This window comes from Lepidochelys kempii, chromosome 7 (genome assembly GCF_965140265.1).
Source record: "Lepidochelys kempii isolate rLepKem1 chromosome 7, rLepKem1.hap2, whole genome shotgun sequence".
Lineage (NCBI taxonomy): Eukaryota > Metazoa > Chordata > Testudines > Cheloniidae > Lepidochelys > Lepidochelys kempii.
The window spans coordinates 65,829,693-65,847,040 of NC_133262.1; the positions used below are offsets into that span (position 1 = coordinate 65,829,693).

Sequence of the window (17,348 nt, forward strand, 5' to 3'; positions counted from 1 at the left end):
GCGGGGCACTGCCTTCACAGCTGGACACCCAGCCAACAGTTGCCACTCTCTGGCCAGCCAGCTCTGAAGGCACTGCAGAAGTGAGGGTAGCAACACCACGAGCCCCCTAAAATAACCTTGTGACCCCCTGCAAGTCTCTCTTGGGTCAGGACCCCAATATGAGAAACGCTGGTGTCCCCCATCAACTCTATATAGTATAGTGTAAAAGCACACAAAAGACTATTTCACAGGGGGAGACGCATAGGCCGTGATGCATTTTACGTGGCCACGAATAACATATTTCCTCTGTATAAATCCACGGTGCACCCACATCTTCATTACTGCGTGCAGATGTGGTCACCCCATCTCAAAAAAGATATATTGGAATTGGAAAAGATTCAGAAAAGGGCAACAAAAATTATTAGGGATATGGAATGGCTACCATATGAGGAGAGATTAATAAGACTGGGACTTTTCAGCTTGGAAAAAAGATGACTAAGGGGGGATATGACAGAGGTCTATAAAATCATGACTGGTGTGGAGAAAGTAAATAAAGAAGGGTTATTTACTCCTTCTCATAAGACAAGAACTAGGGGTCATCAAATGAAATTAATAGGCAGCAGGTTTCTTCACACACCTCACAGCCAGTTTGTGGAATTCCTTGCCAAAGGATGTTGTGAAGGCCAAGACTATAATAGGGTTCAAAAGGAACAAGAACTATCCTCCATGAACTTGTCTATCAGTGGCTATTAGCCAGGATTGGCAGGGATGGCGTCCCTAGCCTCTGTTTGCCAGAAGTTAGGAATGGGCGACAGGAAATGGATCACTTGATCATTACGTGTTCTATTCATTCCCTCTGGGACACCTGGCATTGGCCGCTGTCGGAAGACAGGATACGGAGCTAGATGGACCTTTGGTCCGACCCAGAATGGCCATTCTTATGTTTACTAACCCTTCCCCTTTGATAGAATCCTGATGTAATACATAAAGCCATACAATATAAAGTGTTCTGCATAAACCACCACCATCTCTTTCATGGTCCCAGACGGATAATCCAAATGAAGTGACATTTTAGCTTTTCTGACCTCTTCCCCCTCCTTAGGCTGGGTATAATAATTGCTGTCTCTCGCAATTAAGGAAAATTATTTTACCTGTAAGATGCCTATGACAGCTTTAAAGTACCCAACATGGAAACACGGCAGCTCCAAGTCAATGTAGCCATAATGCCCTAAACAGTCAGCTAGATTCTTCCCACAGGTTTCACATGGACGGTCCTTTTCACTGGTACCCTTTGAAAAGGACACAAAAACATTATAGCAACAATTACCAAATTGTGGGAAACAAAAGAAGCTACCACAGCTGCTCTTAAATTAGTCAGCATGCCTGTGGACAGTACACTGTACACTCGCATGAAAGACTTCTAGATTATTTCAACTCTGAACACTTGTTCTCAGTCAGTAAGAGCTGGTAACACTCTGAAAGCATCATACTCAAAACCCAATCCCCATAGAAACAGAGCATCTTGCATTGCTCCTGCTGATGCAAGTGCTGTTAATTCATTCAGCCCTATTCACCTGGAAAGACTACTATAGTGACGTGGTACTAACTGTATGTCCACACTACAGCTAATGTGATTTAAAGCTTGTGTAGCTGTACCCACACTGGCTTTAATGTAGTTAGCTCGCTAACGGCAGAGTGAGGACACACCAGCATGGGTTTCAATGCAGCTTGCACAACCCCACCTGATCCCCTTGAGTACATACTTGCAGTGACAGCACATGCTGAAACCCATGCTGCTGTCTACACAAGCAACAAATCACGCCCCCGCCCCCAGATACAGGGCAGACATACCCAGCGAGGGTAGCTATTTTATGGTCATGTGAAAAGCATGAGGAGAAATGTGTGTTCAACCTCAAAAGCGAGTCAGACTGATCTGTCCAACAGTGTGAAATGGTTGATGGCACAAGTCACGTTCCAATTAAAGAGCTGCTTGTATCACAAGACACCATTGCAACTGGCAATTTCAGCAGAAGAGCCAAGGACACATAATTACCTTATTTCTCTTCAGCTCATGTAGTTTAAGCTGAACATTCCATAGGCACACCTGTGCTGTGGCTGTATAGTGGAATTCAGTTTTCATTTCAGCATTGTTGATACGCATTAAAAATATTTCCACTAAAAAAAACCCCAACAACAACAGGAAATAGGATCCTTACCATACGATGGTCCAGCACTCCATACTGCAGTGGAGCGTGGTGGTTGTCCTGGCTATACAAGTTCTTACTAACCACCTGAATGTGAGCTTGCTGGCGCATCTCTTCTGGAGATTTCATGCCAAAGCAGATGTGGCTTCTAGCAAAGGGAAAAATTACAAAACTTGATTTTAAAAAAGATACACAAGAAGCCGATCTGAGTTACAATAAAGCCAAAGCAAAATTATACTTCCCTCTCTGGGAAAAAAGCATGAATCTATGTATTAGATTTTTGCATTACAGCTAATAATTATTTAAAAAAACAAAAACAAGAAGTCCGGTGGCACCTTAAAGACCAACAGATTTATTTGGGCATAAGTTTTCGTGAGTAAAAAACCCACTTCTTCAGATGCAACTAAAGGTTATTTAAGGATCATCAGAATATAGAGCAGCAGTTCCCAAACTGTGAGGCACCCATAAGATCATTCAGGGGGTCATGATAGGGCCCGGGCCAGCTCTCAGAGTGGCGAGGAAGCAGTGCCAACTCAGCCCTGTTCTGCCCCCTGCTCCGCTCTGGCTCCCGCTCATCCTGTCATGGCTCTGCAACCGCCCCGGCTCCAGGCCCTGCTCCAACCGCAGCCCCAGCCCTGGACTGCAGCTCCTGTGGGGTGGGGGACAGATTCCATTACTGGTGGGGGGGGGAGACAGAAAAACTTTGGGGACCACTGCTACAGAGTTTATCACATGGATATACTCCAAATGCAGACACTAAATACTAGCTTTTTCCAGCAGTATTAGTGAAAAGGAATTACCAAGTCCATATAAGGTTAGCTTGCAGGAAACATGGGGGGGATTCTAACAGTTAGAAAAGGGAAAGGTTGATTAGATTGAGTCCATCTATTCCATTGCAAAAGCAGCTGAATTCTGCTTCCAAAGAAGGAGGTTTTACATTAAACTGATACTATAGTCAATTTTAGATAAAACCCTTAGCCTTTCCCATTAGCTAACATTATCTGTCACAGAAGGAGTGACAAAAGAAATGTTACGTCAACCAGTGTTTGGTTTCTTTTCTAACTAAACAAGACCACCTCTATAAACCAGATTAAGTGCAGATACATTATATAAAATAATTTAGAAACCACCATGGTCAACAAGAACCAAAGGGTCAGGAGAGCTGATTCTAACTTTCATGAAGCTGATCCCAATGTCAGACTAGACACGTATACCAATGTACCAACACTGTTAGGTACCCGATATGATCAACTTTTTTTAAAATACAGATATAAAACACAAAAGTTAACGAGATTAACCACGTCTCCATTGTGGGGGCTGGTTTCTTTCAATTATGCATTAATGTTGCTGTATTTCTTAAGCACCGTCAAATGTACTTGGAGCACAAAGACAGGTGCCCTTTAGAGAGCGTCCAGACATAAATCTGTATTTGCAGATTGTATTTGCAGGTGGGCTGACTCCCCTCCGTCACCTAAACATTCCCCCGGAATCGCTGGGGGGGGGGGTTGAATCCTTCCATCCCAGCGGGGTCCCCTCCTTGGGTCTGACCCACGTCCCTGGGGCTGAACCCCCTCATTCAGCCTCTCATCCAGCCTCCCCCCCCAGCCCCAGGGGCACAGGGCCCCGCTCCTATCTGGGTCTGACCCCAAGGCTGGACACCGCCCCCCAATCCAGCATCCCCTCCAGGGGCACAGACCCCCGCCACCAACTCTCCCCCTCAGGGGCACAGGGGCCCCCGGCAGCGGGGCTCTCGCCAAGGCCGCACAGCCCCCGCCACTCACATTTTCTTGGCCACGTCGGTCTCCCTGAACTGCTCCTTCACCATGATGGCGGCGGGGCGCGGGGCGCTGCCCGCACGGAGGAGAGAGGGGAGCCGGGGCCGCGCGCCGCGCCGCGCCGCACTGCAGAACTCACGGCACCGGCCGCTCAGCGTCCTCCTCCTCGCCCCGCCCACCGCCAGAGCCGCGCGGGGAGCTGGGGACCGGCACAGAGCGAGTCGCAGCGCTGCGGCCGCTCCCTGCAGCGACACCTGCCGGCTAAAAGGGGCAGCCCCGCCCAGGCCGCTCGGGGCGGGCTGCGATGGGGTCAACTACTGTAGACCCCGAAACAATCCCCTCACCTCACCTCAATCCCTAGTGCAGCCCAAGGAAAACCCACAGCACCCCTCGCAGTGCAGGCCCCAGAATAATCCCCAACGGCCCCCTACTGCATTCCCCAAGATAATCCTCAACACACCCCTCTAATGTATCCGCATTCCCCAGGATAACTCCCCAAACCCTCTCTAGTGCATCTCCCAGGATAACCCCCAACATCCCCAGTGCTTTCCCCAATAACTTCCGCATCTCCCTCTAGTGCAGCCCCGAGAATAACCCACAACATTGTTGCTCAAATGGAGCACCCCAGAATAACCCCCATCACCTACCGCCAGTGCACTCCTTCCAAATAACTTATTTACCATTTCTGCTTAGTACAGTCTCTCATAATTCCTCTCTCCCCCTCCCAACTCACATACTTAGTTGCTCTGAGAAGGTCTCATCAATGGTGTTTAAAATGCCACTAATAGCCAATGGTACGCCTACATAATTATATGTAATGGTTAAAGCTAAGATTTTGTCACACATGTTTTTAGTAAAAGTCACGGACAGGGCTATAAAGAAAAATTCACAAAAGCCTGTGACCTGTCCGTGACTTTTACTAAAATATGTGTGACAAAATGGGGAGCTGTGGAGTTTCCACAGTGCCCGCAGCAGCTGCTGGGGCCCGGTTTGAAGCTCCAAGGGCCCCCACCACCCGATGGTGGAATAAGTCAGGACATATGGAACAAAACCAATACCCTAGTTTACACAGTGCCTAACTCTTATTGAATGAAGTAATTTTTTCTACAATAATTATTATTTAACCGAGTAAAGGTTTTCAGGTTGTGCAGAAAATGGATATGTAAACTCAGAGTGTATTATCACGTGTCTTTCAGAGAAAAAACAATACTGCAAGGTTCCATCACCTACCTCCCTGTACTTGACAATCTTTTTGGTGTGTGTTTGTACAGTGCTCTGCACGGTGGGGTCCTGGTCCATGACTGGGGCTTGTTGGTGCTACCATAATACAATTAAATAAGAAATAACTAATACTTTAATGGGGAATGTATAATATAATGCGGGGGGGGGCGTGGAAACTCCGAGAATTTCCTGTTTATAATCACCACTGCATCCAACATAAATGAATAAATGATTAAGTTTCTTCCCCCTCCAGCCCCCAGGTTGGCAAAGTCCGGCCAAGCAGGATGCCCCAACCGTGTATTTTCAGTCAGGCGCTGGGCAAGTCGCCTCTCTCCTGCACTTTTACTCAGGCTCTGATAGGGCGCCTTCGCGTTCTGCTCCGCCCCCTCACTAAGCCCCCGGGCGCCGGGATATGGTTGGCTGCGGCGGGGTCCTTCTTCCTTTCCTCGCTCCCTTGGAGTAGAGCTAACCGCCGAGATGGTGAGTGTCCGCAGAGCGGCCCGTTTCTATCCGCCTTGCGCCGCTGCCATCCTGCTGCCGCCGGGCTCGCGGGACCCTGTGGCCTCTCCGGGCCCATTGGTTGGGGCGCCTGCGCGGGCATTGGGGAGCCCGGGCGGGAGTCAGGGTAGTGGTGGGGCCTCTTCACGGCGCCCCCTCCCTCCCTCCCTCCCCCCCCCCCCAGGCCTCTGGGATGCGACTCCCTGAGCTCCCCAGGCAGCGCTGGGCTCTGGCTCCCCGCACTGCTCGGCTCTTTCCGGCGCGGCTGCGGGCTTTCCCCAGCCTGGCCGGCGCGGCGTGTGTGTGTGCGTGGGGGGCGGGCGGGAATGTGACAAGCCGCCCGCTAGCAGCTCGGCTGGAGCCGCCCTGGGCTCTGCGCATCGCCCCTGCACGTGCATTCAGTCCCATTTCGCCTTCCGCTGCGGCTCTGCCCCAAACCCAGCGCTTCCCGGGGGCTGGAACTGGGCACAATTACAGCGGCCGGGTGTGCTCAGGCAAGTGATGGTTTCCCTTTGCACCCTAGCATAGGAGTTAGTAGCCAGCTTCTGCTGCCGAGGCATGTTTGTCCACAGGCTTCACGCCAAGTGTTGCCGTGTAACTGGTGGATGCACTTTCCTTTCATATTTAGGGATTGTATTCGCTTTACACACGAGGTTTAAATTAGACTTTGGTACAAAAAATTCTTGATTTACAGATGGGTCAAATCTGAACTGGTCATGTTACAAACATGACTTGCATCCCAGTTAGTGCCCCATAACCCAGGTCCAGTTTCCCATTTTTTGACAAATAATATTGCATATTGGTGGATGCTCAGTGTTGGACAGCGAGTGGACATAATATCTATGAGAGTAAGGAGGAGACATTTATGGTGGGGTGAGATTGAGGCAAATTGCCTGGTGACCAATTTTGAGCAGCCAGACACCAGGGCAATTAGAAGAGCACACGGAGGTGCACTGTGCATCAGAGAGGCTTTGAAAAACAGTTTCATGATTGACCAGGCCATGGTGTGACAGTTGTGTGTGTTTGTCCTTGATGCAAAGCTTCCCCCTTTGGTGAATGTACTTCCGTGTAAACCAATCCCCACCTCCCACTTTTGACCTCCCACTTTTGACCACAGCTGTAACAGGAAATAAAGTCCCTATTGTTTTGAATCCATTCATTCTTTATTTATATAAAAAATCTTCTATTCTGTGGGCTGCAAACTGCATGAATTCCATAACTATTATCATGACAGTTTTTTTTCTTCATCCTTGGAATAGCTCTCCTAGCACAGGTTGGGGTTGTATTGTAGCAGCATCTTGCCATGAGTTTCAGACCAGGTTTTTAATCAGTTTTTGCAAACCAGCTGATGAGTTATTTGAGGAATTGTGTAGATGGTGTGAAAGCTCATGGAAGAACTTAAATGCATATTAATTGTTTTTCTGAATTATCTTATAGAATGACACGGTGACCATCAGAACCAGGAAGTTCATGACTAATAGACTGCTTCAGCGTAAGCAGATGGTAAGATATATTGGGTACTACCTTGGTTTTCTGTATCTGCTTATGTTGGGTTATGTGTTTTATATTACTGTATTTTTCATTTTTAAAGCTTGTAACTTTTACTCTTTAGAATGACCCTAGCTAAAAGACTTCTAGATAGGGTAGATTTTTTTCAAGATACTGCTTCCTAGTGGGTAGGCTGTCTATGGTTGCCATTTAAATTAATTTGTAATGATTTGCTAGACCATTAGATGTGCACGAAGATTCTAGTTAGGGAATAGGACGTAAGTATTCTCTATGATCCTTGTTAAAACTTGAAAATACTAAACTGCCCACTAATTGCTTTGCTTTACTTTACTTCTAAAGATGTAGCCAAAGCTACTGTGAGTGATATGGGGAGAATAATAGGGGCGGAGAGCTTATGAGAACTCTTCAATGATAGTAGCTTTAACTTGATCTTTGACTCTTTAATTTTTGCTTGAGTCTCTATATAGTGAGATGTACATCAAATAGGAACTGCTGGCCTCCGTTGTTGCTGTGATGTGTGTTAATTTAGATGCCAAGTGTGGGTAGTGATATTTTCCTTATTAGCTGTTATAAGGCTGTTTAGATATCATCGTTATGTATGGAATATCTTTATACTATTATAAAGTACGGATATTTCTAACGGGAAAAACTTGCATCTGTAGGTCATTGATGTTCTTCATCCTGGAAAGGCCACAGTTCCCAAAACTGAAATCAGGGAAAAGCTGGCAAAAATGTACAAAACAACGCCAGATGTAATTTTCGTCTTTGGCTTCAGAACCCATTTTGGTGGTGGCAAGACAACAGGCTTTGGCATGATTTATGATTCCCTGGACTATGCAAAGAAGAATGAACCAAAGCACAGACTGGCCAGGGTAAGTTTCTTGCTTGCAGTTTTTACAGTGCTAAGAAGGTTGCTGTTTGTTCTAAAAGGTATCTTGCATATAGTTAGGGTCCAAAACTTAAAACATTGCAGCAAAGTTAAACTATTGGTACAAAAATGAGATCTATAAATAGAAATCCCTTCTCTATATTCATGAATTTACAGCGTGGAAACAAGCTTTTTGTTGTAATGCAGATGAAGGAGGATGAAATGATTTATGATCAGCTGTGGGTTTTAGCAGTACAATGTAATGGTTAATGGAAGGGGCACAAGATCATGGGATGAGCATGCGTAGTATATATGTTCTTAAAAATATACTCCACTTCCTCTCTACACTTTCAGCACATAAAGTTGCCTCACTTTTATATTAGCGGTTGCCTACAGAACTTTTAAATAACTTTTTAGGGCTTACATTAGTAATAATACTTTTAGTTATTAAAGCATTTGAAATATTTAATATAGAAACACTTTTTAGATATTGAGTTCACTTTAATAATTGTGGGCATAATTCTCTTACTACTAGCATGGCTTGTATGAAAAGAAGAAGACTTCGAGAAAACAGCGGAAGGAGCGTAAGAACAGAATGAAGAAAGTCAGGGGCACAGCCAAGGCAAACGTTGGTGCTGGCAAGAAGGTATGATGGAAACCTGCAGGCTAGAGCATAGATGCTGGATTTTAGTTTCTTTGCTAGACAGTTTTCTTCCTCAACAAAATAATATTTTCTTTAATTTTTTTACCTTTCCTACTGGATAACAGAAGTTAACTTATGAGATCCTGTGTAGTTTTAACTCAGTAGTTTACAGTAGAACCTCAGTGTTACAAACTGACCAGTCAACCACACGCATCGTTTTGAACTAGAAGTATGAAATCAGGCAGGAACAGAGACCAAAAAACCCCCACACCAAATACTGTGTTAAATATGAAGTACTTACAAAAAGGAAAGCGCAGGTTTTTTTCTTCTGCATAGTAAAGTTTCAATACTGCATTAAATCAATGTTCAGTTACAAGCTTTTGGAAGAACAGCCCTAATGTTTTGTTTAGAGTTATGAACATTTCAGAGTAATGAACAGCCTCCGTTCCCAAGATGTTTGTAACTCTGAGTTTCTAATGTAGTTTTGCTCTCCTGGTTGCTGTTTGGTAGGTAGCTTAATGTGAAGATTTAAGTGGTATGTATTCTGTTTCTTTTTTAAGTCTTGTAAAAACTGTACTTTGTTCCCATCAACGTATGGATACCTCACTTGAATTACTAGATAACTCCGATGATGGACAATAAAACTTTAAGTTCTCCCCGGACTTGAGTTTTGTTCATTAGATTCCCCCCAACATGATAGAGAACTCCAGCCAGCCTGGTGGGCTGCTGGTATTGTAATATGCTCCCTCCCACAAAGGAACTTTAGAGTTAGGAGTCATGTGTTTGAGGCAGTGCCCTCCACCTCTGCAGGCTATGGGGAGGTAGGATGTTTATCTGGCACTGCTGGTCTCTTCTACCTAGTCAGTTACTGATGCTCGACTTCTGGTGGGAGCTGTGTCATCCCTCAGAGGGGAGGGCAAGCCATCCTGATGTGAAGGTTGGAGGGGGTCTTGGGATGTTCTCAAGCAGAATGAAAAACTGAGGTACAGTGTAGAAATGAAAGCTTAAAGACAGATCAGTGGTACTCAAGGGATTTGAGAGGTGCAAAATATACTAAGCATACTTAAAAACAGTAAAATCTGATTTTTGCACTGTTTTGGAGGTAGAGTGAAGGTGGTGGGTAATAGAAAAAGCTGATTTTTCTGGTAAATAGTTGTAGTTGCTAAAATGCTATAAATAACCAAATATCCTTTCTTGAATCTCTTAGTAACCTTTCTTTACTTTAACCTTTCTTTCTTTCTTGGAATTCTTCAACAGAAGTGAAGTGACTAGCAGGTACTGAGTGAGCATGGATGTGGTGGTGGCTGTATGAATTATGCATCACTTACATGCTTGAGACGTGTTTAATAGAAACACCTTGTGTATTGCTTTGCATGCCTATGCTCTCACTTTGAACCTGAATTCATTTCTGCCCTTCAGTAGACAGTATTCTGCTACAGTCCAAATACTGCTACAGAAACAGAGGGTGGCTAACTTAAAACTAGTGCAGAAGTGAAATCTGGTTTTCTGACACTGCTCATCCAAATACACCCAGTGGATCTTGACAAGCTCTTGTGCATATTGTTATGAAATACCAATAAATGGGGTGAAGGATAATGCCTCAACAGTATGTATTGAGGCATGAAGAGAGAAACATTGGCCCAGTTTTTTTTAAAAACTGCATACAACGAACCCTCTCTAGAACGCGTGTCTATAGAGCACAAATTCGCATATAATGCGGTCATGGCCATGGATCCCCAATTTAATTATTTTAATTACAATTCATTTTAACATGGTATTGCGTATGGATACCAAATCCTGTGTTCTAGAAAGGGTCCGGTGTATTGATTAAAAAAAACAGCTGCATGTGTAACTTGTGCTTACCACAAATGCACCATGCTTTTCTGGATTTAAGCCATTCTTTTTGTTTAAACACTGTAATATGCTGGTTAATAAAGATGAAGCCCTGCAAATATTAACTGCATAATAGTAAAGATGAAGGCAATTTAACAAGAGCTCTTAGTGGTTTGTAGTTTGAAAGCATGTCTTTAACCAACAGAAGTTGGTCCAATAAGATATTACCTCACCACTTTGTGTGCAAACTTAGTTTCAAGGGCGGAATGAATTGAATCTGCAAGCTTAATCAGTGTATTTGTTGTATACTCATTGATCAAATTTGCTGACTAAATTCATTCCCTGCAAGCTCTGTGAAAGTCTCTACTTTGCCATTTACCCTCATGAGTTTCCTCAAAACCCCCAAACCTCATGATTTACACAGGGCCCTACTTATAATGCATCTCAGTCTAGGTAGGACAAGTAGAGGATAAAATAGTTTAATGCTACTCTTTTGACAGATATGCTACCTGTCTGAATAGTTCTGTGATGTGGTGTATAATCCTTGAAATGAAGTAATTGTTCTCTTGACTGATTTTGTTCTCATTTGAGGTTGACCAGTGTTAAAAATTGGCTAGGGGGCATCATTTAACAGCAGTGATCAACCTTATTCATAGAATATCAGGGTTGGAGGGGACCTCAAGAGGGCCATCTAGTCCAACCTCCTGCTCAAAGCAGGACCAATCCCCAATTTTTGCCCCAGATCCCTAAATGGCCCCCTCAAGGATTGAACTCGGAACCCTGGATTTAGCAGGCCAATACTCAAAACCACTAAGCTATACAGGAGGGCCACACAAACCTAAGCACCGCCTTGTGAGGGCCAAACAGGTTAGGTACAGTATTTCCTAGTTAAAAACCAAGAGATTAGTGCATAAAATCTATGTCAGAATGATAGAAAATGGGGGGAAAAAGTAAAGAACACATCATTAAATTAAGAATATATAAACATGATGGCAAAATGCTAATGAATCTGCCTTTAGTATATAGTGTTGAAGCAGGCCCTGGGCCTTACAGAATGCTCTAGTGGGCCATAGGTTGGGCACCCCTGACTTAAAGGATCTAGGTCTGACTAATTTAACATCCTAGTCCACATGGATTAGTCTTTCTAACTTATAAAACACATGGCCAATTTTTATTACTATGGTGTCTCTAGAGGCCATGATCAAGGCCCCACGGTGGTTATGCATACACTCTACTCAAAATAATGTAATGACTTCTCAATTAAGGGATCGGTTTGAAGTGTACTATATTACTTAAAGTTTACATAATTTAAATAGATGGGGGCCCCATCTGGCCCTTCAGACGTTTTAAGCTGGCCCTAGAGCTCCTGCTGGGGAGCAGGGTCCAAGACTTGCCCTGCTTCCACTCATGCTATGGCTCTGCATGGCTCTCAAAGCAGTGGCATGTCCCACTTCCAGCTCCTATGCGTAGGGGGGGCTAAGGGGCACTGCATGCTGCCCCTGCCTCAAGCACTCCCCCCACAGCTCCCATTGGCCAGGAACTGCGCGCCAATGGGAGCTGCAGGGGAGGTGCCTAAGGATGGGGCAGTGTGCAAAACAGCCTGGCTGTGCCTCCATGTAGGAGCTGGGGGGGGGGAAACATGCCACTGCTACCGGGAGTTACTTGAGGTAAGCGCTGCCTGGAGCCTGCACTCCTGACCTCCTGTCCTAGCCCTGATCCCCCTCCTGCCCTCTGAGCTCTTCAGTCTCAGCCCAGAACACCCTCCTGCATCCCAAACCCCGCATCCCAACCCCAGAGCCCATACCCTCAGCTGGAGCCTTCAAACCCCCCTGTCCCAGTCTGGAGCCCCCTCCCACACCCTGAACTCCCAATTTCGTGAGCATTCATGGCCTGCCATACAATTTCCATACCCAGATGTGGCCCTCGGGCCAAAAAGTTTGCCCACCCCTGAAATAGACAGACATAAATCTTTTAAATTAACTCCTAGAAAAACTGAAGTGTTGTGATATTTCTGTATAACTTCTTTTGAGGAGGCTTATGGATGAAGGAATAACAAGAAATGAAGCATTGGGTAGAGAAGTAGATGTCCACATCTTCATTTGGCTGCAGAGTTCTTAGGAGGAACAAAAAGCAGAGCGGAATAATCACTATAATTGAAACATTAATTACTATAGGTGCATTGGTAACTAAAGGAAACTCCTATTTCTGATTAAGTCTCGTCACTTGTAATAGTCTTAACTTGCATGGAAATAGAGTTGTTGCTAAATCCGTTCTTTGCCTTTGTATATACTTTACATTTCCATTTTGAAAATGCATGTCTGAAGTGTGTGAAGTATATCTGAAATATATTATATATGAAGTAAATCATATACACATTGAATTACTTTCGTTAGCCCTTCTTGTTGTGAACGTAGGGTTCATACCATACCACTTTCTCTCACTTTTGGTTGTTTGAATTGGGGCGTCTGTGTTTTTTTGGGCTATACCTTTATACATCCATTGTAAGGCCTTGTTTACACTGGGAAATAGTCTAGGTTTCAGACTTTGGTGATCGGACACTGGTGTGGCTGCACGGGGGAAAACTGCCATTTGCAGATATGGAGTTTACCCCTTGAAAATGGGGTAAGTTGCATCCACTATTGTAAACTTACAGCTGATCCTGTTGGCTCTGGTGCATCTATATGTGGATGGCAACTGTTGCCTGGAGTTAGGGGAAGGCTGTGCCATCTTCACTTCAAGTCTTTCAGACCATGTCTATACTTACTGCTATAAGCTTGTACAGCTGTACCAATACAGCTGTGCTACTGTAAGATCACTCGTGTAGCCGTGTTATGCCGATGGGAGAGAGCTCTCCTGTTGACTTCATAAAATCAGCTAAACAAGTGGCGGTAGCTGTGTTGGTGGGAAAGCATCTCCTGCCAACATTGCTTGTGTGCACACAAGCAATTATGCTGCTAAAACTTACGTTACTCAAGGGTGTGAAAAAAGTTTTGCTGACATAAGTGCTAATGTAGACATGGCCGTACTCTTGTTTCTACGTGACTAAGGCAGAAAGCTAAGTAACTGACAACGTAGCCTGCTTTCCCTTGATGGTCACTTAACTCCTCACTTTTCGTGTCTTGACAGTTGTACACATAACCTCTGAACATCTAAAATCTTAATAGCAATGTGCCTTTCCTTGCATTGTCACATGGCTATTTTTACTGCTCCTTACGGCACATAAATCTACCCCATCTCTGGGTACCAAAAAGCTACCCTTATAGTTAAACTGCATTAACCACTCTCTTGTATCTGATTTGAGTGCTTTTTTTACATTGACAGCTTTCATTATGTTTAAAGATATTAGCTTGATTTTTTATAACATATGTAAATTAGCACTCACATTCAAACACATGAATGGCCTAACTAGCCATCTGTGGAAATACTCAGTTTATAATTGTGAAAATTGGTCCCCTGATGTTTGTAACTAATAAAGTGCAGAAGACTCTGGTAAGAAGCCTTATCACCCTGCCTCATCACACCTTTGACTATTTTTTAAGGAGTTGGCATTCAGCCGTAACTCTCCTTTCCCCCTCCAAGAAATTTGTCCCACTCTTTTGCAGCCACTATCCTTCTGCAGAACCCTCCAAGATCCATTTCTTCTATTACAATTTTGAAAGTCTTTTGTGATATTCCTTTTTCTTACACACTCCACCTTTTATTTCTGTTACTTGTATTCTTATTAGCTGTCCATGATAGGAGCTGCTTTTATATATGGACAGCACCTAGCATATTGTTTGCTATTGGAATAAATAAATATTAAACGTTATTTGGGCCGTGGCAATACACAAGTCTTGTAAGTCCTTTATATGTGGCACTCTAGTTGACTGCAGTAGCTCTGAATGTGGAGGGCTTGCAGGATCATGGTTTTAAGCCTGCCGTAACCTTATTTTGCTATACCTAATCCTACCAGGTATGTAAACCCTGGTGTTTGCTTTTAAGTGCAGATGCACTCAAGAAATAAAGCATGTAAAAATGGACACTTTAGTTACCTCCTTTCCCCTTTGATTGTTTGTATTCAAAGTTATATCTGATTGTATCTTTGACAAGTTTGGCTTTGATTAGCTATATGGGCTTTTTAGGAAAGTTACTGAAAATAAGCATGAAACCCAACAGTGCCATTAGCACTCTTTAGGACACACTCACACCAAACAGGTTGGATTTTCTAGCGTAACATGACTATGTGTAATAATGACTGTAATTTGTGGGTGGTGTTTTTGTTTTTTCTTAAGCATTTACTGACTTTCTGTTTTCTTGTTTCAGTGAGCTGGCAAATGGAAATAACAGGTATAACTTCTTAAATGTTTGGCGTTCTGCTATGCTGGTGATTTGGCTTTTCTCTAAGAATTAATCTTAATGAAATGACTTTAACATTTTATCATGCTGTGGCCTTATGTTCAAAGTCAGGACAAGTAAGTTTTAACACAGTTTTTTTTAATTTTAAGGGAACACTCTGTTTTTGCATATGGTATCAACTGCCAGTTTTTGTGGACATGTTCCCTGTGGCCTCACCCACACCTCTGCTGTGTGGAAGACCCAAATAACAAGGAACTCATGTAACCTACCATAAACAAAGACTCTAATGCTTAGAGTAACACTGAAAATGTAGATTTCTTTTAATCTCTCATAATAGAAAAATTGTGACTTCTCAAAAATTGTCCTTTACATTTCATTAATAACTAATATAATGGGATGAGTGTTTTTACTACTGCTTAAATGACAAAAATATTTATCAGAATGTATCTCAAATTACAAAGCAGTATGTTTGTTTCACTGATAGAAGTTACAATTATAAAGCAGTCAATTTCTATCTTAATACCAGCAAGAAGTCTCTCAAGTGGACTGATGAGACTTAACTAAAAGGCCATCAAACATACTTTAAGTCCTGCTGTTTGTTCTCATTTCAGTACCAAGGCTACTTAAATGAATGTGCTTTGTTGTGGTAGCTGGTGCAGAGCAAACCCAACCCTCTGCTATAGCTACTGGAGCAACTTTTTAAAAGCAGCCTGAGCAGTATGTATTTAAAACAAAGCAGAATTTAACTAAAACAAGACATCTGCTATCCTTGGTCTTTATACGGCTTGAATATTCTGATAATCTTACTTAGCTGGCTAACAAAGCAGTTGCTTCTCATCTTATGGTTTAATAATTGTTCATAGCATTTCTAAAGAATAGAGTGTCTGAAGCCCTGATCTTGCTGTGGCCTTTTTCTGCACAGGACTAATTGTTACTTTTCTAAAGGCCCTTATCCTGCAATGTAAAATAAGATGACTACATTCCATTGCAAAGATATTACAGGGCTGACTTTTTTCTACCCTCCTTTTACAGAGACTAAATTATCCTGCAAAGGTAACAAGAGAAGATGATGATGATGGTCTATCAGAAGCTTGTCAAATAAACTATATAAACTGAAATGCTTTGTTCTTTCTTCTCTCTTCCCCCCCCCCCCCCCCCCAGGTTTAAATGTACAATAAAGATTTTATAAACTGAATTTGAAAGATCCAGAATTGTTCAGATCAGGTGCATTGTTTACACTGCATTAATAACCCTTTTGGTATAAGCATTGTTTCAGCATCTCAGTATTTTTACTTCAAGACAGTCGCATCCAAATATTTTATTGATTCATAAACAGTAGGAACTAGATCAACATGCTTAATGAAGTGGTCTTTTATACTTCAAATGTTTTGAAAGCTGGTCTTTTGACAGCTGTGAAACTTTACCAAGCTCTCTTTTCAGGTGTTTGATAAGTGGTAAAACTTAATTCCTGGGCTAGAACTTTGCAAGCAAGATTAATCTACTAGCCAGTTGCTGGCCTTTATTAATAGGTGTTTAAGTATTCTTTTGTTTATACTCAGGTCCGAGTTTACTGTGTTTGCATAAATGTATAGATCACTGTATTGACATATAATGACCTATTCTTGCCCCTCATGGAAGTCAGCCATATTTTTAGACTTACCTGTCAAGCAGACTAGAAGTGTGTGTGAGTGCGGGCTATCAATCGGGTCAGATCCAGCTTTTATCAAAACCTTATCCAGACTGTCTTGTAGCTCCTGTATTAATACATAATGGACTTTGAAAATTCAACACTTGAGTATCTATCCCAAGAAACACACAACAAAGCTGAGGAACAAACATGTTGCTGCAGAGAAGACACTTCACTATTTGGAGGGGCTTGAAGAATATTGCAGTAACCCCACTGAGCTCAGACAATATGTACATTGGAATAAAAGCATAAAATTGGGTTCTGGTGTGTAGGAAGAGGTGGCTGTTAAAGGCTAAGTAAAATCTAGAAAGTAAGCAAACGTTTAGGTTAAATTTTGATACATCTCTTTTTGGTAATTGCACTTAGGTGGTGACTGGCTCTCCTGTGCCAAGCATGTTTAGGGCTGATCAAAAGTTGGACTAGGGTTCTCCAAGGAAAACATGAATGCTAAAGTTAGTTGGAAGATGGTACTCTTTTTTTTCTTCTCCCTCACCCACCAGTCCACAGTAGAGAACAAGCCCCCTGGTTTGGGGAAATGAGTGAAAGAACACTTGGAACAAAATTTCCTACAACTTGTAGCGTGGAAAAAGGGTCTGTTTTCATGCTCGCAAGTCTAACCCATATGCTCCCAACTTGCTCTTAAACTTTAATTGCATAGTGAAATAGTCCTACATAGGCTGAGGATGGAGAATGGGAGTAGTCTCCCCAAAGTAGCTGCATGTTAGCAAAATTTCTCTTCTGCTAGCCTGAATTCTGTCTGTAGATACAGTGAGATGTATTCATCCAGCTAGCATTC

General features: G+C 43.2%; 2 protein-coding genes across 5 annotated transcripts in view; one reads left to right on the top strand and one right to left on the bottom strand.

Annotated features, from left to right (window-relative positions):
- POLR3A (RNA polymerase III subunit A) overlaps positions 1–4,141 on the bottom strand; it is a 53,431-nt gene extending 49,290 nt beyond the window's left edge. For all 3 annotated transcript variants that reach the window (XM_073353229.1, XM_073353230.1, XM_073353228.1), the window contains exons 1-3: positions 3,965–4,141; positions 2,196–2,331; positions 1,131–1,268 (exon numbers count right to left, since the gene is read on the bottom strand). In XM_073353229.1, coding sequence (XP_073209330.1) covers positions 1,131–1,268; positions 2,196–2,331; positions 3,965–4,008 — 318 coding nt within the window. In that variant the 5' untranslated portion in view covers positions 4,009–4,141. The remainder of the gene's footprint in view (positions 1–1,130; positions 1,269–2,195; positions 2,332–3,964) is intronic.
- Positions 4,142–5,559: 1,418 nt separating this feature from the next.
- Positions 5,560–15,983, top strand: RPS24 (ribosomal protein S24). 2 transcript variants are annotated; one of them, XM_073353231.1, is made up of 7 exons: positions 5,560–5,659; positions 7,115–7,180; positions 7,849–8,058; positions 8,590–8,700; positions 9,955–9,972; positions 14,833–14,856; positions 15,898–15,983. In XM_073353231.1, the coding sequence occupies exons 1-5, from the start codon at positions 5,657–5,659 to the stop codon at positions 9,958–9,960; spliced, it is 396 nt and encodes a 131-aa protein (XP_073209332.1). In that variant the 5' UTR covers positions 5,560–5,656; the 3' UTR covers positions 9,961–9,972; positions 14,833–14,856; positions 15,898–15,983. The 2 variants fall into 2 exon arrangements, with proteins under 2 accessions (XP_073209332.1, XP_073209333.1); XM_073353232.1 differs by lacking the exon at positions 9,955–9,972 and having other exon boundaries at positions 5,561–5,659.
- The last annotated feature ends 1,365 nt before the right edge of the window (positions 15,984–17,348 follow it).